At 35.0% G+C, this 17,911-nt stretch overlaps 1 protein-coding gene across 3 annotated transcripts in view; it reads right to left on the bottom strand.

Annotated features, from left to right (window-relative positions):
• The window catches only part of LOC140773392 (calcium-transporting ATPase 3, endoplasmic reticulum-type), a 32,008-nt gene that overhangs the window by 4,921 nt on the left and 9,176 nt on the right, over positions 1 to 17,911 (bottom strand). For all 3 annotated transcript variants that reach the window (XR_012106457.1, XM_073115919.1, XM_073115918.1), the window contains exons 5-28: positions 17,766 to 17,902; positions 17,257 to 17,331; positions 15,934 to 15,979; positions 15,176 to 15,235; positions 14,992 to 15,072; positions 14,704 to 14,789; positions 12,545 to 12,646; positions 12,319 to 12,372; positions 11,610 to 11,711; positions 10,076 to 10,134; positions 9,112 to 9,256; positions 7,737 to 7,844; positions 6,520 to 6,672; positions 6,306 to 6,410; positions 5,606 to 5,802; positions 4,780 to 4,891; positions 4,517 to 4,615; positions 4,292 to 4,437; positions 3,633 to 3,690; positions 3,171 to 3,263; positions 1,946 to 1,996; positions 1,708 to 1,839; positions 1,372 to 1,473; positions 252 to 306 (exon numbers count right to left, since the gene is read on the bottom strand). Coding sequence is in view for 2 of the 3 variants with exons in the window: in XM_073115919.1 (XP_072972020.1) it covers positions 252 to 306; positions 1,372 to 1,473; positions 1,708 to 1,839; positions 1,946 to 1,996; positions 3,171 to 3,263; positions 3,633 to 3,690; positions 4,292 to 4,437; positions 4,517 to 4,615; positions 4,780 to 4,891; positions 5,606 to 5,802; positions 6,306 to 6,410; positions 6,520 to 6,672; positions 7,737 to 7,844; positions 9,112 to 9,256; positions 10,076 to 10,134; positions 11,610 to 11,711; positions 12,319 to 12,372; positions 12,545 to 12,646; positions 14,704 to 14,789; positions 14,992 to 15,072; positions 15,176 to 15,235; positions 15,934 to 15,979; positions 17,257 to 17,331; positions 17,766 to 17,902 (2,358 nt within the window). In the remaining variant the exon portion in view is untranslated. The remainder of the gene's footprint in view (positions 1 to 251; positions 307 to 1,371; positions 1,474 to 1,707; positions 1,840 to 1,945; positions 1,997 to 3,170; positions 3,264 to 3,632; positions 3,691 to 4,291; positions 4,438 to 4,516; positions 4,616 to 4,779; positions 4,892 to 5,605; positions 5,803 to 6,305; positions 6,411 to 6,519; positions 6,673 to 7,736; positions 7,845 to 9,111; positions 9,257 to 10,075; positions 10,135 to 11,609; positions 11,712 to 12,318; positions 12,373 to 12,544; positions 12,647 to 14,703; positions 14,790 to 14,991; positions 15,073 to 15,175; positions 15,236 to 15,933; positions 15,980 to 17,256; positions 17,332 to 17,765; positions 17,903 to 17,911) is intronic.

Consider the following 17,911-nt stretch of genomic DNA (forward strand, 5'->3'; position numbering starts at 1 on the left):
GGCTAAGCAAGTACTTTCCCTGCATGATTCTGCTTTGGGCTGGATGGTGATGCTATGTCAGCACTAAAGTAATAATAATCAGTTCAAGTTTAAAAATTTTGTGCACCTTCTTTAGTAAAGTTCTGATCACCTCAATATTGTTAGGAGAAAGCTTGCATGTTGAACAGTACTTACGCAAAATAAGGAGACACAACAATAGCAGAATAGAGAATTACAAACATTCTGTAATTGCGTATATATCTAGGATATACCTCCAATTACCAAGTAGCGGAAAAATAGCCATCCACTGACTACAGCTTCATTAACCTACAAAGCCAAGAAAAAGCATCAGAGATGGTAAACTCCACCACTAAAAATCATTACCTTGGACCCTCTAATATGACATATATGACAAATCTGCAAAGAATGGAGAAACTTTTATGACTGAACAAGCTCTTGACTGAAAGATGTAGACTTATGGTTCTATCTGTAATGAGATATTTATTCACTTGTTCAGCTGTGTATATGCATTAAATATGCCTGGAAGCACATGAGTTCCTTTTGACACAGGCATCAAATGATGTTTGATAATTACTTTGCTAAGCTATAAGTTAAGAGATGATAATGAAACCATACAGCAGGTGTATGCAACTAAAAAACACAAAAACAAGGTGGGATCTTTTACTTTTTTGCATATGACCACCTACATTTCAGCCCCATTACGAAAAACACTCCTTGTGACATATATGCAACTCAAATCCTTTTCAGATGTATATAAAGAAAATCATATCCCGTTATTTCAGAAAAAGGATTCTTGATAGTCAGTGAGTTCTTTGACTAAAATGTCCTTCCTACCCTTTCCCATCTATGGAAAAAAGTCAAGAACCATATGAAGGGCAGTAGTCAAAATAATTAAATTAATTAATTATTCTGAGTGAGTACATAAATACACCTGAAGAAAGAGCCACTTTGGGACTATAAAAAAAGGTTTCTGAAATAAATGAAGGCGTCACTATCATTGTTATACACAAAATGATGTTAATTGACGCTCTGATCCCTCAGCAATGAATGATGCTCTAAGATGACACACTTGACACTTGACAGCCATCTAAGCAAAATCACATCTTGCTAAGATGCTCACATAATGTTTGTTCTCAAGCTGACATTACAGACGTTCAAGCTTATCCAAAGATTCAAATCCATTAATCCGGTTAATGACCAACAATAGGGTGACAACATTACAAAGCAAATTATCATCAGTTAGATCATAGACTAGCAATATATGTTGGTAATCAGATAGTAATTTATACCAGTCAAATGTACTTCAAATCAACCCATTTGGCAATGCTCAAAGTAGTCGTATTACTAAATTTTCAAATATAGTAATCGTACCTTACGAGGCTTAGTCGTCATCACGTTACTATCAGGCTTATTAAAACCAATAGCAGTTGCAGGCAAACCATCAGTAACCAGGTTCACCCACAGGAGCTGGACCTGCAGAACATAATAATAAATAGGTGAAAGTTATTTCAATACTTACTGCTCTTAAAGAAAGTACACGAAAGGGTGTCTTGTAACAACAATAACACAATTAAGTGCTAGGCAAGAAGATAATAACCATAAGGATAAAGAGGAGGAGGTAGAAAGGGAAGATAGTTGCCCTAAAGTAATTATAGAAACACAATGTATGATAGATACTAGAAATGGATAAAAGGTCTGAGAGCATACAGGTATTAGAGTGTCGGGCATTCCAAGCACCGCTGCCACAAAAATACAAACTACCTCTCCTATATTTGAGGATATCATGTATCGGATAAACTGCTTAGTGTTATTGTATATGGCCCTTCCCTCGGCAACAGCCTATTGAAAAATCATATTTAAAATTAAGTTCGAAGGCTCATCTTTCACAAGATTTAATTGTATGTAATTTTGAGAAACAGAAGCTATTCAGAAGAAAGGAACTTACAGCAACAATTGAAGCAAAGTTGTCATCAGCCAATACCATATCAGAAGCACTCTGAAAATTTTACACAGTATCTCATTATGATATCCTATATGAAGAATTGAAGCAGCTCCATGAAACTGACACATTTAGATTAGGCATATGTAACAAGCTCAACGAAATACAAAAAATATTGTTAGATTTCTCAAATATCCACAAAATAAATATAACAATTAAATCAGTTATAATGACAAAACAGGAAAAGAAAATGTCCAATTGATCATATAGGAAGAGGTAGTTTCTCCTTGTTGACCAGGAAGTATTCACATATAAATCACAAAAGATCACAATGAAATCCCAACCTTACATTGGGAACCAGCTATATTTATTAATCTAAAGTGTAACATTGTCTTGAAAACTTGCCGCTACTTATGAGTTATGATTGTCCATCTTCTGATGAGCATCTTTCCCCTGTGGCCCTGTACCTTCTTTGCAGGGAATTTCTGCCCTTCATAGACATTTAAATAAAAGAAACTACTGCTTCAACAAATATCAATATTTATCATGGCTCTATCAGTCAAATAGGCTGTGTTATCAATACTCACACTTTTCTAGTATCAATAAAGTACTAGTGTGCGTTAACCAAGCAATTCATATAATTTTGCTTATGAAGTTTAGCTTTTAAGATATATCTACCCTTTGACCTGCAATAATTGATCAAATACTGGCGGGATTTCATTTGATTCATTGTCCAAATTTAGCATGGTCTCTTTCAAACAGAAAGGAAGTCATCATGTGGCCATGAAACACCATAACAAGCTAAAGAGCAAAGTCTTTGCTCCTTTACTTAAGAACTGACAAATGAAATTGAAAAAAGGAGGATGTTTTGAGGATACTGTCATCTATGTCCTGTATGGCCGACGCATACGTGTAATAAGTGTTCTGATTTGCTATCAAAGGCTGTAGCAAAAATTCACTAATAAAGTTCTGATTTGCACACAGAAACCCTTTCCAAGCATAAAATTCACCACTCAAATAATTAGCTTGACTAGAAGGATCTTATTCTCTCCGAGATGACATGATTATCCAAATAACTAATGTTTTTCCCTGGCTTTTTACTTCCCTTGTTAAGTATTATCATTGACCCTAATATACCATTTTGTTAATGTACAGCGTTCTTTCAGAGTACTAAAACCTATAAAGGAAGTAATAAAGATTTTTTACTTTCTGTATTCCAAAACATGCATACCTTAGCAACTGCAGTTCCTGATCCCATTGCAATTCCTATGTCTGCTTTCTTCAGAGCTGGTGCATCATTGACACCATCACCGGTCATTGCGACCTTGTAGATGACGAGTAACATGGTAAAATATTGGTCATTTTAGAACATCTCATAAAAATACAAAAATGTAAAATATTTGAGGCTGCTTAATTTCCTTTCGAACAATAGCAAAGCAGGTAAAATAGAGAAATATATAGGTAATGAAGTTTAAGAGCATAGTGGAAGAAATCCAAGGTATGTGATTTGAAAACATTATTTTGTTATTCTTGTAATTCTCTTATGCCACTAACAGCATGTGTTTCATGCAAAAGAAATTCCAATCATATTAGACTTAAACCACTAGATATAGTTAGAGAAAATTAATCACTGTGTGAATGAACTAAATACAAACATTCTGATCGACAGTTCTAAATGAGGTTAGAAGCTTACCACTTCATTCTGATTTTGCAAGGCTTCGACCAGCATCTTCTTGTGAGAAGGTTCGACCCTATCATCAAGATAGTATATCTTGAGTATATAATAGATACAGACTGGATAGATACACAAGAACGTATTGATGCCTACTATTTCAAATCTAACAATATGGTCGACAATATTAACAACAAAATGGACTTTTGAAACTGCATTATATTCCAAGGATAAAGAATATTTAGGTGAATACTAATGGGAAGCCATCTTAAAGTGGAAACAAGTAAGAAGTTCAGTAAAAACACAGGCTGATCTAATCATTAATAATAGGAAAAACTCAGTTTCATGGGCAAAATTAACTTATGCAAAAGATACAGGTACAGATAAACAGAACTAGTTGACACCGAATAGTATTAACATGAAGAAACTACTAAGACCTTTGTACCAATACTAATTTCCCTTTCATTATCTATCATAGAGTCCAAGGAAAAAAAATTGATCCTTCCAGGACGAAGAGTCACAGGGGATGACACTTCACTGTTCAAGAGGTTATTACGAAAAATACATAATAAGGCAGTACTATAGTCAAAAGAAAATGATGAGGCTAAAAGAGAATAATTACAAGACAGGAGATTGGAGTTGAAAAGAAAGTCATATGGTAGAGCAAGAATGTAAACCACCTGGTAAACAATACCATCCTTTGCAATGCAGTTGTCCGCTGCAAAGGTGCAAGTTCTTCGAACTCGGATGCTGTATAAGAGTACCCCGTGAAATCATCCAAGTGCTCAAAAGCACCTATCTGCCGACACAACGATTCTGCTGTAGACTAATATATCACAAGATTATTTCCAGGAGAAATATCCTATCCTGTGAAAGTAATAGAGGAAGATGCATACTCCTCTAACCTTATTATCCCCTGTAACAACTATAACACGTATTCCAGCAGATATACAAGATAGCATAGCACTCCGTACTTCCTCCCTTGGTGGATCAAGCATCCCAACCTAAATGGAGAATAGAACCAACTGAGACATTGATAGAAACCTCATCAAAGAAGATACTAAACCAATATAATATTTTGATTTTTGATACTTGAAAAGATAGTGGCCACGGCCCATGTAACATGTAAGTCACATAATAACAACAATAACAAGCAAGTGTACTGTACCAATCCAATGAAAGTAAGGTTCGTCTCATCTTCATGACAAAGAGTTTGTAGGCCCATGGGCATTCGTTTCAATGCCAATGCCAAACATCTTAGAGTGTCTTTTCCTGCAAAACTGGCCATTATATGACATTTTAGCAAATTAAGAAGCAATAAAAATGCCAAAATTGACTATCTTTTTAAGTTGATCATACTAAACAAGACAAAAAGTATAACCATCTAGCAAAAAAATTGCATCATTGAAAAAATAAGTACCACTAGATCTCTGCTTCATTGTCGAATCATACATATCAATGAAACGGTATAAAATGAATATTGTAACAAGCTTCAAAGAAACAGGATATTTGCAACAGACCAAAAATAAGTGCTTCCTGAACTACTTGAGAACGGTTTCAGAGAAGATATTAGTGACTCCAAACAAAATTGTGAAGGAAAGCTCCAGATTAAACCGAAACAGGAATCAACAAATTGAAAAGAGAACTATAAACCAATTTTAGTGCAATTACAAACTAAATCAAGGCCCAACTGACACTGTGACCAACTGCACAAATCGTCTTCATTGGCACTGCTAGTGCCAGCATCCCAGCTATGCAGGGGAGGGCAAGCATTGCAGCCATACCACCATTTATGAGACAGGGTGTTCTTTGACTCAAATAAATAACACCAGGACAGATGGTCCACGTCAGACAAAGTAATGTCCTAACTGATAACAACATAAATTAATACATAATCCACTGAGTCAACTAAAATCTAAAAATATAATGACATGATTTCAAAATAAGAACTTGAGAATAAAAATTATACTTTTTTATGAAAAAGATAAGCTAACCTCTGGAATCTTGATTCTAACTCATTGCGGATATCTGTGGTTAACGGTACAGAAGAACCATCATCATTGCACAGGATATGCGAACACCTTGAAATTATGCTCTCTGGAGCACCCTTAGAAAACATAATCTCCTGTTGCTTTCTACTACAAAGGACACTCATCATCTTGCGGTCACGGGAGAACTCCAAAACAGAGATCTATTCAAGAATAAATCAGGAAAAGAAGACAGGTACAAGAAATACAGTGAGAAAATCATTCAACTACACAAAAAGGAAAAAAAAAGAACATCAAACAACAAGGACAAGAACAGGACCTTATCAAAATTATAGTTGGTCATATGTGTATCTCAAAACACTCAATGTTGACAAATAACAGAAAACACAAATAAGAAAAACAAGCTGAAACTTGAAAATTCCTATTAATTGTATTGACCACAAAAGTTAACTATCCTAAATCTGAAACATTTATTGGACTTCTGGACTCTATTTTTGGTGTAGTATCATGGTTTATAGAATTTATTACTAGTTAAACAATGTCAAAATTTAAAAGTTCCTAAACATGATGAAAAGTTTCTGGCAGTAAATAAACAGACAACCAAGTGGCACCATATGTCATACAGCAAACTTGAGCTGAAATTTAGATAGGATAATGTAATACAAGAAAAGTTTGTACTTCATAGAATAGCATCAAGAAGTAAAACCTTTTTGAACTGGTGCTCCCAATAACGGTTGCAGTACGATGCACGCTCATGCTTACTTAACATATTGAGAGCTGAAGGCATAGAATCAAAACCAGGAAGGCCAACCTGACAAATGTTAATGCTAAATTAGTGCCCTGTAATATACTAGTGAGTTCATTAACAAATATAGTATATACAATGCAATAAGAGTTAATCATCACATATACCAACTGACCTTCTCCACGAGCACACGGAGAGCAACTTCAGTGGACTCCCCAATCTTTTCATAAGTCTTCTTGTCAGGATTATATTGTAGTGTAGACTCATTGCAAAGCGCTGAGCACATTGCTATGTGAAGAAGGCATGGAAATTGAGCAGGGAACTCAAGCTGCACAAAGTACAAAATTAAGCATCTATCGACATCTTGAATATTCTATGATGCCACAAAGGCTTTATATATGTGAACTTTTCTATGTCTACATATCATTTACTTACTAAAGCAATTATGCAATGCAATTTCCAGCATGATTGAGGTATTTGGAGCTCATTGGATGTCTACAGATGTACTAATTACTAATCAAACAGTATAGCCTTGTTATGTGCACGTGTAGCATTCTATATTAAGCAAGGAGAATTAGTTCAAGTAAAGAACAGGAAGGGATGCTTCCAGCATAGCTTTTAGAGAGGAAAAAAAAGTGGTCCTCAGTTCTGCTTCAAGAATCAGCTCTGGAAAGGCACAAGGAAGTTCCTGATTTCAATTACAAGGGATTTGTAGTATAAAACAGACCACTTGGACATCCTTTTATGTACTATATATCATAAGCTTATTGAATATGGTACCAAATATACAAGTAAAGCAAGAATGAAAACAAAATCAACTAAAAAAACGTTAAATGCTAATTAAGGTAAATATGAGGTCAATTCCTACATCTAGTGGGTTAATATTTTATTTGATTTTTCCTCAAACCTAATTAGCAAGCTATATCTTTTGATGCTATCATGGATAAATAAGCAAGCAATTGTACTGGAAGGGGTCCCAACCTAATTTAAGCAAAAATATCACAACCTATATTCAAAGAATAACATAGTGTGGAAAAGCTCAAAATGGAATAAAGATTAACATTTTCACAAATTAAACTCCTCTGGATTAACTGATCCAAGCGTAAATAACCAACCTCAACAAAAATATTTGCACCTAAGATCATGATCACAAAGCAAGCAACTTTCACAAGAAAAAAGAAAAATAAAAGGAGATCACAAGATACAGGTTGCTGCCACATACAATGGAATCTGCATGAAAATTACAAATTTAGAAGATTAGATGACTCGCCATTGTTCTAAAGCTAACATGGACAACTTGATAATCCAAGCTACAGAAGTGGACCTCACGAAACAATCTTGTATAAGTAAACCTGCTACCAAATAGTAAAAGTGACTATATGGAACTAATACCTGCATCCCTGAAGCATCATATATAAGCCCATCAGGTGCAAATGTCGTTCCACTGACAGAGTACTCATCAGTGATTGAACTTCGATGCACAGATTGAACCACGCAGACCTAGAAACCTAAGAATGTTATTAGTCACTAGTCATGAAAGCAATCATGCAAATTAAGCAATCTATTGTCATTATGGTGCAATCATTCTGAGAAAAACAGTAGAATTATATAACGTGGAGCGAAAGAAAGTGGGTAATGATAGGTCCATGAGAATCATTAAAGGTGTTCCAGAAGGTCCCATATGTATCGAGTCAGATATTTTATTTTGATTTAGAAACACAAGAAACTTGAGAGAGGTATCTTGAAATACCTGAGAAGTACCAGATTAACTATTTGATAGACAGTAGTTGCCAATTGAATACCCAAAAAGAAACTCAGAATCTTTTTGGAAATTAATAAATAACACCCCAAAATATATAAGAGGGAAAAAAATAATTAAAAATCTACTTCTTGAGTAGTAATGTATCAAATTGATCCATGGCAATTTCGATTCTTAGTCACTTATTGACTATCCATAAACTATCAGCATATGCCTTTAATTTGGGGGAAAAAACCTGTAATGTCATTACTTTTTTCTTTCCATAGCTGGCCAAATGACTATGCAATCATCGTCTACTCTACCTTCACCATTTTGAACCTTACACAGAAGGTTTTCTATACTAGCTACTTCTGCCTATACTGCAGTTGGAAGACCTAAAGAAGAATTTTGTGTCTTTTTTTGTCAGTAATGGGAGCAATGTTCCCTACCATTGGAAAGATCACCTGCCATTGCCCATTCACAAGAACTCAAATTTATGTCCAAACATCCCCTGCCAGCAGATGTAGTCACCAACTCATCATCATAGGCACTCAAGAATCAAGATATCGTGTCTGGAGAGGTAGACAGATAGGACATAGTATTTCCCAATCAGAACTCAAACTTCATTGCAAGCCAAAACACCAAGAAAGAAGAAACTTATCAGAGAACTCTTGGATGCCAATTACTTTGCACACATGAAATATGTAGAGGTCTATCTAGCATATGAACACAATAATAAAATCTTAATATCACATAGAAGACATGAGAAAACTACAAGACCATGTTGTAGTAGAAGATACATACTGATGAGTTTATAGGTAAGAAAAATTTATAGAAGTCATAAGAAGGAAGTGTAGGGGAAAACAGAAAGGGAAAACATGAAACAACATATACTCCGGGCAAAGAGAATTACTTGAGAATAATTTAGTATTCAGAAATATGATGGCAAAGTTTCAAAAGAAATCTGTTAAAAATTGCATGCGCAGGAAAAATATATTCACCTAAAACATCCCAAGTTCAATTACTCACCTTTAAGACAGACATCATGTTTGTTGTAAGAGTACCAGTCTTGTCACTACAAATTACTGTTGTGCATCCCAAGGTCTCAACTGAAGGTAAAGACCTGACAATAGCATTCAGGCGGGCCATTCTCTTGGTACCCAAAGCTAAGCACCTAATCAAACAAAAAATACATCATAGTTATGCAAAATTCAAATTTTAGTTCACTCAAGTTTTAAAGCATATGATTAAGATGATATAAAGAGATCAAAGGGCCATGAGAAAGCAATTGCACAATTGTCTAATGCAAATTCAATTGACACTAATCAGTTAGTTGGTTCTGTTTCTTACATTTTGTGCACATTCAATTTAATAAATGATAGTCAGGAAATAAGATGACTAATGGTTCAAGTAAATTGTTATGACACATGCAAATTGATACAGAAAAATCCAAAAAGGAGAAGAGTATATATCAAAAAGCAAAATAAATGAATTTTGACAATAAGAACTACTGCATGAATATGAGTTGCTGTATCCTACACATAGTTCCCAATTACCCACTTTCTGTTACTGTCACCTAGGATAACAAAACATACTTTCATAGGCCAATCAGGAACTATGGAGATAATAAAAGCTTCTCATCTTTCATATATGATTAGTCAGCGAATAGTGCTGATAGATGCCCTTTACATGTGTGCCTACATTTTAGGAAATAATGTACAACAATACTCTGAATAAGCAGATATTTTCTCATAGATGCAAAAACCTTTCACCAATCAAATGGCACTCAGTTTTAATCACTAAGGAAAATAGGCTAGAACTTGAGAGACAATAAAATGTATAAGCTGCAGTATAAGAAGCTATGACTTCTGATTCATCAGCTTTCAAAAGAGATTCTTCATATAAATGCATAGGCCAATATAGACGATTACTTCATGAAACAACATAGGCCAACAAACAGAAATATTATATGCATCCTACCAAGAAGACTCACGTTGTCACAACAGCTGGAAGCCCTTCAGGAATGGCTGCAACTGCAAGTGCAACAGCTATCTACATGCAGCAAAAAGCAATTAAATAATAAAGATACACAATCAGGAGAGGAGGGACGTGGAGCAAGTTAAAAAGAGGCATGCCAGATCGGTTGGGAAGGAAGAAAGACAAAGTTATTGATTAACAGAAAAAATAAAGAAAAAAATATTTTAAAAAATAGTGCAATTCAAGTGAGTAGAATTTATAGCAAAATGAAAGGCCCCAACAATGAGGGACAGATACTACTCTTACTTTTCTTATCGATTCACTTATCTTCAAGACTTCAAAATATCATACTTATCCCAGAAGTAAGATGGAAGGGCACTTATCTTCAACAATAAGGGGCAGGTGTTCTACTCTTACATTTCTTAAAAATTCAAATATGTTACTTTGATCGCTTATAGCCACTTAAACACATATTTATTGTTATCCTACTGTATGTGACTTGAAGTCTGATGTAAGAGATAACACCAAACCCTTAGGAAAGAACTTGGCAGCAAGAGGAGAAGAAAAGCACATGCCCACTATCTCCCATCGGTGATCCATCACACCTCTTTAATAAGTGCTCAATTTGACAGCTCATAATTCACATTTTATTGAGGAATAAGAGAAACCAGCTCAACCAAAAGTATTCTAACAATTAACACTGTCACATATATTACAAATGCATAGAATATTTGATTTCCTTTAGAGTAGATTTTTTCATACAGGACTGTCACACATTGGTTGTATAGACTCTTTTAACACAGAACCAAGTAATTTGAGCAAAATAGATGTCAGTCAAAAGTAACTCCGCATGTGCTTATTTTAAAAATGAAGATGAATATTTGATTTCTTTTAGAGTAGATTTGGAAATCCTTGCTAGAGGATGTTCAGAATGTATCTATGGGAAGAAATCAGCTTAAAAAGATATGGTGTGTGTTGGATAATTAGGTCCAAATACTTTTAGCGTAGAAAAGGAACTTTATAAACTTTGGTAAAAACAACAGAAAAATTAGAAATCAAAGATCCAATATAGCAAATAAAGCGGTCAATTAAGCTAACATTTAAGGGGTTTTACAACCTACATTCCATGATTATTAACAAATACGGACAAAAGCACATATATAAAGACCTCTGTTCTACAATGTGATTCATGTCAGCTGTTCTACAATACGGTTCATGCACCTGCAGAAGTGGCCACATATGCGTTTGCCGTCTATATACTGCACTGGCATAGGGCTAACCCCAAAAGACCAGCATATTGCTTTTTGGAATGCTGATATATTATGAGTTTTAACTGAAAATTTCAACAGACATACACATTGTATACAATGGGTCACAAACTTATTGGTCCTATCAACTTCTCTATTGGGGTTTGCAGGTGCCTGAGGAATATGGAATTTATTTAGGCTACTCGCACTGTTCAACAAAATTATAGATGAAGAACCCCTTTGTGCAGGAGCTCCCTCCAATGCACGTGGCAAATGGAAGAGTAACAAGAAACAACAGAGTACCTTGAAGTAATGGATAGCACCTCTCAGAAAGCCACCATGAGAAGGATCTCGGAAATGACCAATATTTACAACCCAAACAAGAACACAGATCCCTGCAATGACCTGAAAGAGAACAGCTATATAGAATCTATATAGATGAAGAGGGAAATTTGCAATATGGGACTATCAAAACTTGTCACTAAAGAAGACAAGGTCCTCAAAGAAGAGAACCATGAAACAAAATAAGCTTGAAAGGAACAACATGGTTAAGTCATACAACTATGGAAGTAAAATATACCAATACAAATAAAAGTTTGGCAATATGAGTTGCTTGTCCTTGTACAATTAAAATACATGAGCTGCAAGATCCAAATGCAGTGAATAATGAATCACGATGACCACAAAATAGATTCATTCATAGAGATGAGCAACATGATCAACTTGCGGGCATTCATACAAGCATTTGAAAATCTTCCTGCCAACTTTAGCCTTGAGTCCTCTGAGCATTTTTCAAAGGAGGTATCCTAGACTCAACAAATTATTCTCATGACTTTTATTCAGAGGTTCAGGTAGCTAGACTATGCAAGGATCTATCTAACACCCATTGCAGACGATCTTTAACAATTATTTCTTTCTAGGAGCATCCGAGAAAAACCTCCACTTTGATCTCCCAAGTATTAATGCTCTTTTATTGCAAACAAGAAAATAAAAAAAAATAAAGGGCACTTACTTTTGCCAAAAATGTGCCGAACTCATCAAGCTTCTTCTTCAGAGGTGTTGCCTCCTGCAAAGTCATAAGAAATATAACATAATGATGGACATGCTGTACCAATAAATAATTAATGTGAAAAGAAAAGATTATACTAGCAAAGTATACAAGATGCAGAGCTAGAGAGAGAAATCTAAACAGCAGGGAAGAAAGAACATGAAACCAAGACATATCAGAAGGTCCTTACGTCTTCGGTTCTTAACATTGCATCACGTATACTACCCATTGCTGTATTAGAGCCCACGCCAATCACAACAGCTCTTGCTCTTCCAGCTACAACAACAGTGCCCTGGATGTTCAAGGTCACAATTTACATAATATAGTTGCAGTACAACATAATAAAAAAGAAGAGAGCTAGAAGCACAAAACATATATACATAATATATATATATGTGGCATACTTTACTGTGAAAATAAGTCCAGGAGAAGGCATTTCAGCAATTTGACAGTCATAAAACCAAAAAGGAAAGAATTGGAAGTAGAACTACCTGGATACTCAAGGTTAGGATTTATGTTATACAGTTTAAAGTACTTCACAATAGAAAAGAATGAATGGATCTAGAAGCACAAAATATTTGAAAGCAGAAAACTTATCTAGACTTGGAGATATGTAAGTCACAGTTTACTACTTTACTGTGCAAATAAATCCAAGAAAAGGCACGTCAACAATTTGACAAAAAAGAAAATGAAAAGATAAGTAAATATCTACCCAAATAAAGTTGCATAATAGTAACAAAACAAGGTACATAGATAAGAGTAATGATAGAGATCCAGCGCATTAAACTTCAAATGTAAGAGGCATCATTCTAACAAGATTCCAGTTAAGCAAACACTTGAATCAACAGAAAAAACAAGCAACATACTAGAAAAGCTTAAACAACTACAACTACTAGGATATATATGATTAATTCTTTAATGATGATAGTATGACAGGTTTAGTTTGTATCCAGCAGAAGCAAATGATGCTGAAAGGATGAGGAACTTATTCGAGTATTTTTCCTCTCATGAATCTAGTTTATAAATATTAATCGAGCTTTATCCTGTATTGAATTATTTGAAAACAACAAACCTTCATAATGATGAACATGAAGTTTCTTCAAAACTACTAAAAAGCGCCCTATATGCAGTTAGTAGAGACTAGGGAGCACACTCTAATGCACCCATTATCAAATAGCTAGTTTCTCATCATTGAATGCAGTTTCAACTAAGTTCTGTTTCTGCTATTTCGCTTAAGACGATAATCCATCAAAAATATGAGGTATAATGGAAAAAAATACAATCACAGATATTCGCAGGTGATGAGTTCATTTCCAATGTTTATCTAATATGCTGATACCAAAGCAAGGGCTAATCATAGTAAACACTATATGTCACTTCCACTTCCTGTCTTCCTGGCCCTTTAAGTCGGTAAGGCAGTTAAGAGGTTGGGTTGATGTATCAAGGTTTTAAGTTCAGTTTGATTTGAGCTTCGGCCGCTTAAAAAAATGTATCACCAGTTTAGGTCATTGTTTCAGACATTTCGGTGTTTTGTTAAAATATTAAAACAATGCTAAAGGGGCACTAGAAAATACAGGGAGGGAGCGGAGGGAAACTAAGAGAAAATCAAGAGAACCCACAGGACAATGAAATATTAGTGATAATAATACTCCTAGCTATCTTAAATAATAACTGTAGAGATGAGGAGACTACGTAAGAGAGAGAAAAGGGAAAGAACCTAGTTCAAGTTCAAAATCAAGTGCAGGAAGAAGCTTCTTTGATACTTTACTAAATGATTTGAGTTTGTCATAGAGATAAGATAGTGGATCAGATGGGAAATTTTCCCAGATGGGTGTATAGAAATGGAGCACAAGGGTTGAAAAATTGTGCATCAAGGGGCATTGGGCATAGCCTAAACGAGCCCATGATATGGTACATTTCTTCTTCTTTCTCTTGATTTTTCACTGAAATGTAGTAGATGTAATAGCTTACCAGAAATGAGATCCCTATCACGTTGGATCAGGGTTAAATTCAAGGAAAATCTAGCGTAAAAATGAAAATTCCAACCCAACAACAATTACCAAGCAACAATTTAGTTGTTGTCCAACAGATTTCACCCATTTCGAACAAAATGGACTGAGAGGCCTAGTTTCAGGTGATCCTCACTGTCTCTGGCCGAAAGTGGACAACTTGCGTGTTCCAGAGCAGTTTCAGATCAGAACTGGCCGATATTGACTTGTACAGCCAACACATAAGAGTATCAGCCAATTTCTCAAACAATCTTAAATATCATATTACCAAGCAGATGATCAAGTCAAAAAGAACAGAACGAGAGGAATCTTGCAGAAATAGTCAAAGTAGCATTCTCACTGAGAATAGGATGTTCGTTTTGTCTTGATAAACAACATTTGTTGCTGAAGTGGATTCAAGGTCTTTTGCCACAGAGCAGCTCTCACCTAATTTACAGAAAAGGTCAGAGCTTTTTTAGTATAAAGACTTCACTATATAATGAGGAGAATACAGTCAAAGTTTGATAGTGGGGTAATAATGTATCTATTTGCAAAGACCTCCTTACATAGAAGTATAGTATTATGGACCATTCAACTTGAGACAACAAAAACAAGTAACACATGATCTAAGGAAAAAAGAACTGCATACCAGTAAGAATTGCCTGGTCAACACGCAGTTGATTACTTAGCATTTCAACCATTCTCATGTCAGCAGGGACCTTGCACCCGACTAATTGACAGAAAGAAGAAGGATTTGCAATCAGATAAGGGAACTGAAGATCCATTTCTAAATTCCAATCCATGACATTTCGACTTATAAGAGTAGACCATACCTCCAACTTCTACAATATCTCCAGGGACAAGCTCTGTGGCAGGAAGTATGGAAAAGCAACCTGAAAAGACCACCAATTTCTAAATTGAATAAATAATTACTACTTTCTCAAACAGGAAAAAAATTCAGAATGCTTACTACTGTTCCAAAAAGCTTTTGAATTAATGAAAGACTTTTGATTTAAAGAAATAAGAACTTTTACGCGACATTTCTAATGTTTACATTAATACTGCTGAACATGCTTAAAGTTCAGAGTCTCAGTACCAATAACATAGCCCTCTAACAAAGAACTCTAACATAATAAAGAAAAAAAAAACTCCATAAATGATTTCATCTTCAAAATTGCTCAGCTAACACAAAGTCATCATATGCAACCCAAAAGATTCAGCTAATTTTCTTCATGATTCTGCTATTGTCTTCGAATGAAATCTCATCATGATCGAACTTTGGAGATCACCTCACATATTTGTCTAGTAGGAGCTAAGAGTTGCACTGGATATTGCTAGCATTGAGCAACACAAATGAGGTGGACCTAAACTTAGAATCATATTCAACTAATTTGGTAGTTCCTGTGACCCATGATACAATATATTTTAATATATTTTTATGACAACAAGTAAACTCAAGATAATAACAAACATTTGCAAAATGACTGCAGTATATGCCAATGCAACCAAGTAAAAACTCCATATACATAGACATGTATGCAAAACAAAAGTAGACCATGCAAGGCATTTTAAATCCTTACAACTTCCTTACCATTTCGTAGAACGGTTGCAACATCAGCCTGATACGCCCGCAACTCCTATCAAGTTAACAATAAAAAAATATTATAGGTGCATCAAGAACTCATAAGTCTAGAGAGAAAGTCAGGAGAACTAAGTTTTGGATCTCAATATATGGATTGTGTGATAGTAAAAAATAAGCATGAAGAAGGCAGATGTTACAAAAAGACTCCATGACAAGGATGGTCACATTAGTCAGCATAAAGCATGCTGACCGGCAATTGCCATGCCGATAAAGCATCGGCACCCAGCACAGGATGTGCCAATGACACAGCCTTGTGCTGTCGGATCGGCACGGGTCAGGTGCCGCTTAAAATCCAATAACAAATTAAAGGTTAGTAAAGAGACCTAATTTTGGCAGCCACTTTATTTTTTTTAAAAATGGAAGTGAGAGAAGGTGAAAAGGAGGAGAAAGAGGAAAAAAATAGTGTGGCTTGGAGATGAAAACACATTCTTACGCAGAGTTATAACTTTATTTTCTTCTGTTTCATTTTCTGAATACATAATACTGTAGAGTTTTCCAACAGCCTATTAGCTTATAAAGATCAGATCAAACACTTCTATCATATATGATTCTGACTCAGTTGGCATTACGCATTGATATCCAGAAAACCATATCAGTTGACAGCCAGCTTCAAAAAAATTTGACCTTCCCTTTTGAGTTGTAATCAGTTGACACACACTGTTGGGAAAAGCCTTGGATGATGATCATGTAAAAGTTCCATCGAGAGTATTAAATGATTTATCTCATCGACATCATATATTGGTACTAGAGTTTCTTACTTTGTCTTTTCCAGGTAATGCCACACCCATGTTACTTATGTTTCATTGTAAGGAAATAAGACAGACACCTCACCTAAACTGTCATGTTGTGGCACAGAAGTCCCAGATACCAAAATCCATTACCTGACCTTGCATCTGAATAATGTTGGTAATCTTTGCAGTGGATTCTAACCCAAGACGTAACCGCATAGTATGAGAAGGAAAGGTTTACAAGATCATTATGGGAAAAGTACCATCCTAGGATGTATAAACTAATGCAAAATGTTACTCACAACAGAGAACATGAAAATCCTCTTTCCCCTATAACCCCCTTTCACTCAAATAAGTTCCTTTGGTAAATGGTAAGTTGTAAAAGTTGAACCTCGTATAGATATTATCACATACATGTATCAGCATAAAATCTTGTAAAAACCAGAGGTATCAAAATTTTGTTTCCGTTACAAATCAAATACATAATCACAAAATGTAATACGCGTGTAATAAGCTCAAAAACAATATGGTGATGAGAAGATACCTCAAGTGCTTTTTCAGCATTTGTTTCCGTTATTACACCTACTGCTGCATTTGCAGCCAGTATCATAAAGATGACCTGTAATGTTTTAAAAGCAATATTAGAACAAACATGATGTAATTGAGAGAGCAACACATATAAGAAACAAAACCTTAAACAAGATCAATAAAGTAAAAGAAATTTAAAATGAACCAATTAGTCAATTTGTATGAGAGTTACAGAGGAACAAGGACATTTCAAAGAAAAGGATAGGGTACTATTGATACAACAGATAGCTATCTGTCAACAGATATTGATCAAAATCTTACTCTGTGGTGAGTAATCTGAGCTCTTAAAACAAACACTCAACATGTTCTTCTTATAATAAATGTGCAAAAAGATCATTTGTAATGCTGTATTTGTTGTATGCTGTATTTGTTGCTATAATCTACATTCTATTCTTGGACATGCAACTCAAGGATAAGACAGTCATCATGCTCATTAAACAAACATTTAGAAGATGAGTAACTCACAGATGATTCCAAAAATGCTGTTAGGCCAGTTTCACCATTTATCAGAGCCAAGAGAAATGAAACAACAGCAGCAGCAATCAGGATTTTAACAAGCAAATCATCAAATTGCTTCAAAATTAGTTTCCACAAGGGAGTACCTGTACAGA

Source organism: Typha angustifolia, chromosome 13, assembly GCF_048772165.1.
Source record: "Typha angustifolia cultivar Huaian chromosome 13, ASM4877216v1, whole genome shotgun sequence".
NCBI lineage: Eukaryota > Viridiplantae > Streptophyta > Magnoliopsida > Poales > Typhaceae > Typha > Typha angustifolia.